Raw genomic sequence first — 10,625 nt, 5'->3', positions numbered from 1 at the left:
CGGCGGCGATGTCACAGAGACCAGCACAGAGACTGCCGATACTATAAAGATATTAACATGTAACATTTGTATCATAATATCATAATAAATACTAATTATATCATTATAAGTATATGAATGAGTGGCTGCTCGGAATGCACGTGGTATAATTCATTATGCTGTATCATCATTTTTTCTTTGTTACTGCGTTTTTCAATTCTCTGTGACGATTGTTTTTAATATTTATATAAATCCTATCTCTTATTAATTCATCGAATCTTTATCAGCTAATTTTATATAAATTATATATAACATTTCTGTACTTTTTTGTATCATATATAACATTTCTGTACTTTTTTGTATCATATCCAATGCGTGGCTTTATCTTCATTCTCTTTCTCATATTTGCCTAGATCTATTATATGTTACAAGCGAGGAAGTCGGATCTTACATTTGTACTAGATCCAAAGTAAAAGATTCTTCGCAATTATATAAATATGCGTTCTTTGCGTACTCAAACGATTACGTACAAGTTGAAAAGTGGCGATTCTAATTCGATTTTAAACAATAAACTTTATCTCATTACAATAAATCCGCGTGGTTATTATTCTATATAGAAATCCCACCAGGGAATGAAATGTAGAAATGTGTGTACAACATATGTTCAAAACTTAGGCTAATAAATAAAATCACTAATGTAATATAATCTCAAACATATGATTATACAATTATCTGCATCTGCATAAAAGTGGTGAAAAAACTCATTTAATAATAAAGATAGTGCTATTAAATCTTGTACTAAAAGTAATACCCCAATGATTTGTTTCTATGTTTAAGTATAATTTAAAAAAAAGAGAATTCTGTACAATAACTTAAGAAATTATAACTTTAACTTAAGATATTATTATATTCTTTGTTGGAAGAATTTAATTATAAACATTAAAATATCTACAATAAATAGTACACAATATTCTGTATTGTTTATAAAAAATGTAGTTTCACAAGTATATATCTGACCAATATGTAGATTTATGCCATGTCAAAATCATCTCTCTGCAAGACAAATATACATAAATGTAATACACATAATTTAACAGGTAACATATATAACATGAGAAGCTAAAAATGCTCACCTGATTGTTATATTCTAGTACATGTTTCCTAATAGCAGAAGTATCTACCCATGTAACAAAGTCTTCCAAATTCCTATCAAATATATATAATCATTTTATTTATACACGATACAAAATGTATGATACAAGAGGGAGAGAGAAAGATAAAAAAGTACAATAATGTTACCTTGTTACTAGAAATGCAGGATCCTTTATAACTTCGACTCCAACTCTGACATGACCCTGTTCTATCAACTTTGTCGCCATTGATATTGTTTGACTCATTTTATTGCGTACCATAACAACTGGAAGTCTTCGTCTACAAAAGCAACTAGCAGTTACTTTCTGAGTTTGAGACAAGTCCCATTTGGTAGAGATCAAGCCCAACATATATAATTTTTCCAATAACAAAGCACTCTGTTCTATGCGAAAAGGATGGTCAGGTTCGATTTCTTTAATCTTTTTACCCAATTCCCGTATCTCGCGTGATAATTTGTTGTATCTACAATTATAGTTAAGCTATTTAATTACAATATATATTTTATTATACTATAAAATATAAGATAACCCTCTCACTCTTACACCGTATAATCAGATCTTTTCTGAATACAATATCTCTTCAAGATCTTAACCTCGTGAAGATTATTATCGGCTGGCCAGGATAAAAAATCTACCTTCTTTAGCAATTTTTGCTCGTGATACTTTAATTTTCGCACCATTGTCAGCGATCAATATAACAATTTATCGATTAGACAATTAGTATAAAATTAATTCAATAAAATTAATTCTTTTACCAGAGAGAAAACTGAGAGATGTCATGGCCTGCTTTTAGGTGATCCCTGAAAGCGATATTCCCTCTATGGACATTGAAAACGTGGACATGAACTACAAAGCCAATGTCCATGAATGTTCTCAGAGGGTATCATGTGCACAATTTCTGGTTTCGTTCCGTGCTATGTGCACGAAATGTCGGTAACACCAGAGTATAACAAGACACTCATGTATATAAATTGATAGTAAATAAATTATGCAATCGTGAAAGATACTGTAATCTTCTAATGTAATGTTCAAAGATAAATATTTTTCTATATTCATTGCCATGTTTATATATTTTTATTTACAAAACACGAAATGCCTGCTGTGGAATAAAAACATTTTTAACCGTTATTTCTATAAATCTTAATTAGCAATAAACTGATCTTTGATATTTATTAATCACTTTTTTAATTATTTAAAAAAGTTATTATATTATTAATTATTTACTTATTTATTTATTACTTATTTAATTATTAATACATGTATAGAATTTGTCAAATTAATCACTGATTGTTCTAAAGTTTTTATAATTAAGATTCGAAAAATATAGTTGCAAAATATTTTAAATATCTCTTCCTTTATATAAAATATAAAGAATTCATATGTTCCATTCTAATATAGTCAACATTATTTATACTTTTATTATAATTTTCTTGCCAGCATAATATTTTTATGCTTAATATTTTATATAATACAATGTACTAAATTATAAAATTTAATATAATTACAAAAATAGTATTACTGTTAATAAATAGGTTGTATTCATACTGTCTTTTAATTTCTAATCATTTCCAATCATTATGCATTTCTATTATCTATTTCTATTATCTATTATTTTCTTCTTCGAGTTCTTGGATTATTATGATTTATTGTATATTCCTTGGTGTTAAAATCATAGGGATTATCATCATTTGTCATGCTTATTCCTTTCTATGGAGTCCATCGAAATATTTTCTATGGACATTTGTTCTCTCGAGTATAGATATTCAAATCACTCAGAGAGAGAGAAAGAGAGAAAGAGGAGGAGAAAAGATTTGAGATATTCAAATCACTGTAGTTGTCTTTTTTCTATTTTCTCAATTACTGTCTCTTTTTCTTTTATTTTATTCAAAAATATTAATATAATTAAAAATAACATATATATAATTTTGATATCTTTCTTAGTCTGACTCTTTCCCTTTGACTTGTCCGGCATAGGTAACCCTAAGACCGGCATTCATAATTCATTCTTATATTTAAGATCGTTTTAAGTAAGTTGGAAAATACAACTATTTTACTAACTGATCGGAATCTCAAGACGCGATCTAAGAGTATACTTAAGATTATTTTAAATATAAAAATAGTCTACATATATGAATATCGGCGTATTATACGTTACTGCCGGCATAACTCTTAGGTTCATTAGAGTACTCAAACCTCATCCGGCAAATGCCTCTGTAAGGTGGAGATACGAGGAAAAAATTTTTTTTTAATTTTATTTTTATTTTCTTTCAATACAGGTTTAATACAAAAGTGAATGTAAAATATAATTTGAAATTTAATACAAAATAATTTTTATTTATTACATGGAATAATTTAATACACGAAAATGTCTCTAAAATATACATATAATATAAAATTTACTAAATATTTTTATATTATAGTCCAGACAAGCCTGATTAGCGATGATTAATTATGCAACATTTATCATTGATAATCGATATGCGATAATAGAATTTAATAAGTTTTATGTAACGTAAATATATATAATCGTGATTAAAAGAATCATTAATAAAATTATTGATCATTTCTTTGATTGTAGAAGAAAATATTTGCATTATTAGCGCATTTTGTGTAGATTATCAAAGGAAATATTCAAAATACGAAAAAATAAAATAAGCTTCAATGTAAATCAACAATTAAATTACAAAATAAATCGCGATTTAAAATTCGCGAGAAAACGCAAATAAATAAATCGATAATAATAGGAATATTCGATTACGAGAAATATACATATAATTTTTATAATATGATAATCAAAACTCAATAGATACGCGCGCGACATAATTATTATCACACAAATGATGATACACGAAGATATTTTGATAAACATTTATGGTCCGCATTGTTTATGAACAATTATTATTTTAATGATATTTATAGAATAAAATATAATTCCCGCGACGCTTTATCTCGTTTTATTTTTCAATTATTTAAAATTTAATTATTTAATTTAGAATCAAAACGCACAACAAACCAATCGAATCATAAATCGAAATAATTAACATAATAAAAAGCTTTGCGATACATGAAATTAACAAATATTATTTAATTAATCCATGTAATCTAAAACTTTTAGACACTTTAACATTTCGTGTATATGTTAAAGTACGTAAAATATATCAGCAGTGAATGGATAATAACACGATCAGCCTTGGCGGCGTATGACGCGCTGTGTTTACATGTACGGTCTTGATATCATTCACACGGCAACATTCGAAGAGTAAGGTGCGAAATACTTCGTATATTATTAAATTTTTTCTCTAACGATAAAACACAATTATAACTAGTATTAAAACATAATTCGCTATGATAATTATAATTAGTACTTGCTAAACTTTTAATTGTAATTACTACGCGATCGGGAATGCCGTGCAAAATGTCTCGCGATTTTTGCGTATACTAATATTAATTAACTAATCTTAATTAATCTTGTTTTCAGGAGTGAAAGTGAGTGCAACGAAAAAATATCGAAGGAAAGGAAAAGCAAGTCTAAAAAGCACTGGGCCACGTACTAAGCAAGATTATCCGGTAAATAGTTTATAAATTATTTATCATTTTATCATTTATATTCAGATTATATATATATATATATATATATATATATATATATATATATATATATGTCATTTATATTCAGATCATATTATATATTGCATGTTTTCTCAATAACGATTCTCTCTCTTTCCCTCTCCCTCCCTCTCTCTCTCCTCCTCTCTCTCTCTCTCTCTCTCTCTCTCTCTCTCTCTCTCATTGTAAATTATCTAAATTATTTAAGTTTTTAAATTATATTAGTATAACATATATCTAAAATATTCTGGATTATCTTATTTTAATATACTTAAAATATCTATAATAAAATATTCTTATATTATTTAACACTTTTACATAGATAGTAATATTTCATAAACTGCTTCACAATAATATATTTAAATATTTTATGCATAAAAGATTCCCTAATGAATAAATTGTTTAATAAATAATCAATTTTAATCAATCAATTAAAACACTTCTATAATTCAATATTCTATGCGTGTGTATTTTATAGAACATAAAATATTTCGACAACGAATTATCAATAAAATCATGACTTTGGCAAGAGTAGTGCGTTGTTTATATATTACAGTTTTGCTATCATTTGCTCGGTGATATTCAAGCAATAAATAATGATACGAAACGTTTCGTATACTAATTAATTGTTTAAATAATAAATAATCATTTAATTAATCTATAAATATAAAAACTTCTACAAATTTAATATTTTGCGTTACAATCAAACAACTAAACTTCCAATTTTTCTAAAATGTGAACATAAATTAATTATTAATTAAATGCTATCACAACTTTATTTATTATTTTAATATTTTCATTCTTATAATTCGTATATTATACAGCATATAATATGCATATCAGTAGCATACGCATTGCTGTAGCAAGTAGCGAATGAAATTTTAATCTCGTGTAAAGGTAAATCTCATGTTGCTCTTTCATCATTTAAGTGCGTATATAAGTATGATTATTTTATATGATTATTGAGAGTTTCATGCAAAGTGCACCACGTATTTGATTAATTATAATTAAATCGTGTTTTCGTGAGTGAGTGAATGCCACAAAAAGAAATAACGAAAGATACGTAAGAGAAGAAAGGAAGTTTGAAACATACGGAGTAAAATGAAGTAACATGAAGTAAAACAATCGAATAATATATGCAAATAATTAGCATAACGAAAGGCCCCGTGACAAATTGTTTAATAAATAATCAATTTTAATCCATAACTTAGAATGCTTCTATAATTTAATATTTCACGATAATGTACAATATATTTTATAATATATAAAATATTTTGGTAACGAATTATCGATAACACGATGTTCGATTTTGGCAATGTAAAATATAAACAGTAGCGCGCTATATTACAGCTTTGTCATTATTCGCACGGTGACTCTCGAGTAAAGTAGTGGTGAGAAACGCTTCGTATATTGTAATTTTTTTACAAAACACGATTACGATTAATTTCGAAACATAATTTGCTATGAATATTAATAAAAATTAATTAACGACATGAAACTGTATCGCAACGATAGATCTTTACGATTGAAAATTGAAACAGGTTATACATAAAAGAGGATAAGAGATTATGTTGCGATATTTCGATCATCGAAACTTATTACAATATTTCTTTATAATATTAGAATATAATATTAGAATTAAATATATTTCGACCAATGCTTTAAATTTTCTCAATCTTTGTTAATTAAATACACAATTTAATCGAAAATTGATTAAATTATAGGGATCTGAAATATAAAATAATCATTTTGATAATTGCGATTTTTACGGACAATAATTATTATTTTAATATTTAGAATCACAAATATATTTCGTCCGTGTTAATTTATCGTTTTACTTGATAATCTAAATATAATTTAAGATGTGAGAGAACGCGAAGTAAAACAATCGAATTATAGATACAAATAATTAGCATAACGAAAGGCTCCGTGATAAATTGTTTAATAAATAATCAATTTTAATCAATAAATTAAAATACTTCATTAACTTAAGATTCTGCGTTAATGTATATTTTACAATTTATAAAATATTTCAGCAAATTATCGATAACACGGCGTTCGACTTTGGCAATATAAAATATAAACAGTAGCGCTCTATATGTTTCCGCATTGTCATCATTCGCACAGTGACTCTCGAGTAATAAAGTTGTGGTGAGAAACGCTTCGTATATTATAATTTTTCTTGTTAAACACGATTATGATTAGTCTTGAAACATAATTTGCTATGAATATTAATAAATGTTAATTAATTAAAAATTAATTAACGACATGAAACTGTATTGCAACGATAAATCTTTATCGTATCGCAATCATTCATTACTGGAAACAAAAATTAAAACATGTTGTACATAAAAGAGGATAAGAGATTATGTTGCGATATTTCGATCATCGAAACTTATTACAATATTTCTTTATAATATTAGAATATGATATTAGAATTAAATATATTTCGACCAATGCTTTAAATTTTCTCAATCATTCTTAATTAAATACCCAATTTAATCGAAAATTGATTAAATTATAGGGATCTGAAATATAAAATAATCACTTTAATAATTGGGATTTTTACGGACAATAATTATTATTTTAATATTTAGAATCACAAATATATTTCGTCCGTGTTACTTTATCGTTCTACTTGATAATCTAAATATAATTTAGGATGTGAGAGAACGCTAAGTAAAACAATCGAATTATAGATGCAAATAATTAGCATAACAAAAGACTGTGTGAATTGTTTGATAAATAATTAATTTTAATCAATAAATTAAATACTTTCATAATTTAATATTTTACGTTAATGTATATTTTATAATATATAAAATATTTTGGTAACGAATTATCGATAACACAATGTTTGATTTTGGCAATATAAAATATAAACAGTAGCGCGCTATACGATGCCGCTTTGTCATCATTCGTACGGTGACTCTCGAGTAATAAAGTAGTGGTAAGAAACGTTTTGTATATTATAATTTTTTTACTAAACTTGATGACAATTAGTATGGAAACATAATTTACTATAAATTTTAATAAAAATTACTTAACTAAAAATTAATTAGCGACATGAAACAGTATAGCAACGATCGAAATCTTTATCAAATCACAATCATTGATTACCGCGATTAAAAATTGAAGCAGGTTATACATAAAAGAGTATAAAAGATTATGTTGTGATATTTCGATCATCGATCCTTATTATAATATTTCTTTATGATATTAGAATATAATATTAGAATATAATATTAGAATTACATATATTTTGACTAATGCTTTAAAGTTTCTCAATCTTTGTTAATTAAATACACAATTTAATCGAAAATTGATTAAATTATAGGGATACAAAATATTAAATAATCATTTCGATAATTGCGATTTTTACAGACAATAATTATTATTTTAATATTTAGAATTACAAATATATTTCATACGTTTCTTTATCGTTCTACTTGATAATTTAAATATAATTTGGGATATGAGAGAACGCGAAGTAAAACAATCGAATTATAGACGCAAATAATTAGCATAACAGAAAACTCCGTGAATTGATTGATAAATAATTAATTTTAATCAATAAATTAAATACTTTCATAATTTAATATTTTACGTTAATGTATATTTTATAATATATAAAATATTTCGGTAACAATTTATCGATAACACGATGTATGATTTTGGCAATATAATATATAAACAGTAGCGCGCTATACAGTGCCGCTTTGTCATCATTCGTACGATGACTCTCGAGTAATAAAGTAGTGGTAAGAAACGCTTTGCATATTATAATTTTTTTACTAAACATGATTACAATTAGTATGGAAACATAATTTACTATAAATTTTAATAAAAATTAATTAATTAAAAATTAATTAGCGACATGAAACAGTATCGCAACGATAAATCTTTATCAAATCGCAATCATTTATTACCGTTATTAAAATTTAAACAGGTTATACATAAAAGAGGATAAAGATTATGTTGTCATATTTCGATCATCGAAACTTATTACAATATTTCTCTATAATATTAGAATATAATATTACAATCAAATATGTTTCGATTCAATGCTTTAAGTTTTCTCAATCTTCCTAAATACACAATTTAATCGAAAATCGATGAAATTATAGGGATTTAAAATGTTAAATAATCACTTTGATAATTGTGATTTTTACGGACAATAATTATTATTTTAATATTTAGAATCGCAAATATATTTCATCCGTGTTACTTTATCGTTGTACTTGATAATCTAAATATAATTTGGGATGTGAGTGAACGCGAAGTAAAACAATCGATTTATAGAAGCAAATAATTAGCATAACAAAAACTGCGTGAATTGTATGATAAATAATTAATTTTAATCAATAAATTAAATACTTCCATAATTTAATATTTTACGTTAATGTATATTTCATAATATATAAAATATTTCGGTAACGAATTATCGATGACACGATGTACGATTTTAGCAATATAAAATATAAACAGTAGCGCGATATATGGTGCCGCTTTGTCATTATTCGTACGGTGACTCTCGAGTAATAAAGTAGTGGTAAGAACGTTTTGTATATTATAATTTTTTTACTAAACATGATTACAATTAGTATGGAAACATAATTTACTATAAATTTTAATAAAAATTAATTAACTAAAAATTAATTAGCAACATGAAACAGTATAGCAACGATAAATCTTTATCAAATCGCAATCATTGATTGCCCCGATTGAAAATTGAAACAGGTTATACATAAAAGAGGATAAAAGATTATGTTGTGATATTTCGATCATCGATCCTTATTATAATATTTCTTTATAATATTAGAATATAATATTAGAATTAAATATATTTTGATTAATGCTTTAAATTTTCTCAATCTTTGTTAATTAAATACACAATTTAATCGAAAATTGATTAAATTATACGGATACAAAATATTAAATAATCATTTCGATAATTGCGATTTTTACAGACAATAATTATTATTTTAATATTTAGAATTACAAATATATTTCATACGTTACTTTATCGTTCTACTTGATAATTTAAATATAATTTGGGATATGAGAGAACGCGAAGTAAAACAATCGAATTATAGACGCAAATAATTAGCATAACAAAAGACTGCGTGAATTATTTGATAAATAATTAATTTTAATCAATAAATTAAATACTTCCAAATTTAATATTTTACGTTAATGTATATTTCATAATATATAAAATATTTCGGTAACGAATTATCGATGACACGATGTACGATTTTAGCAATATAAAATATAAACAGTAGCGCGATATATGGTGCCGCTTTGTCATTATTCGTACGGTGACTCTCGAGTAATAAAGTAGTGGTAAGAAAGTTTTGTATATTATAATTTTTTTACTAAACATGATTACAATTAGTATGGAAACATAATTTACTATAAATTTTAATAAAATTAATTAATAAAAATTAATTAGCACATGAAACAGTATAGCAACGATAAATCTTTATCAAATCGCAATCATTGATTGCCCCGATTGAAAATTGAAACAGGTTATACATAAAAGAGGATAAAAGATTATGTTGTGATATTTCGATCATCGATCCTTATTATAATATTTCTTTATAATATTAGAATATAATATTAGAATTAAATATATTTGATTAATGCTTTAAATTTTCTTAATTTTGTTAATAATACACAATTTAATCGAAAATGATTAAATTATACGGATACAAATATTAAATAATCATTTCGATAATTGCGATTTTTACAGACAATTAATTATTATTTTAATATTTAGAATTACAAATATATTTCATACGTTTACTTTATCGTTCTACTTGATAATTTAAATATAATTTGGGATATGAGAAAACGCGAAGTAAAACAATCGAATTATAGACGCAA

The 10,625-nt window shown here is 25.1% G+C and overlaps 1 protein-coding gene across 1 annotated transcript; it reads right to left on the bottom strand.

The window, feature by feature from the left end:
• Positions 1-892: 892 nt before the first annotated feature.
• Positions 893-1,865, bottom strand: LOC105250367 (U3 small nucleolar ribonucleoprotein protein IMP3). The gene is made up of 4 exons (XM_011256408.2): positions 1,674-1,865; positions 1,279-1,593; positions 1,113-1,185; positions 893-1,032 (listed from the first exon to the last, which is right to left on the bottom strand). Exons 1-4 carry the CDS (start codon positions 1,808-1,810, stop codon positions 1,009-1,011), a joined length of 549 nt encoding a protein of 182 aa, XP_011254710.1. The 5' UTR covers positions 1,811-1,865; the 3' UTR covers positions 893-1,008.
• Between the last annotated feature and the right edge of the window lie 8,760 nt (positions 1,866-10,625).

The sequence above is a fragment of the Camponotus floridanus genome, unplaced genomic scaffold (genome assembly GCF_003227725.1).
Source record: "Camponotus floridanus strain SB8 unplaced genomic scaffold, Cflo_v7.5 scaffold1, whole genome shotgun sequence".
NCBI classification, from domain to species: domain Eukaryota; kingdom Metazoa; phylum Arthropoda; class Insecta; order Hymenoptera; family Formicidae; genus Camponotus; species Camponotus floridanus.
This window is presented reverse-complemented; position numbering and strand designations above follow the sequence as displayed.

Excerpts from the sequence above, each read along its gene's own strand:
- LOC105250367 (XM_011256408.2), bottom strand. The coding sequence starts at position 1,810 with ATGGTGCGAAAATTAAAGTATCACGAGCAAAAATTGCTAAAGAAGGTA. Across the intron at positions 1,594-1,673 it reads AAAAGATCTGATTATACGGT|ATACAACAAATTATCACGCG; the intron begins GTAAGAGTGAGA and ends CTATAATTGTAG. Across the intron at positions 1,033-1,112 it reads TACTAGAATATAACAATCAG|AGAGATGATTTTGACATGGC; the intron begins GTGAGCATTTTT and ends TTTGTCTTGCAG.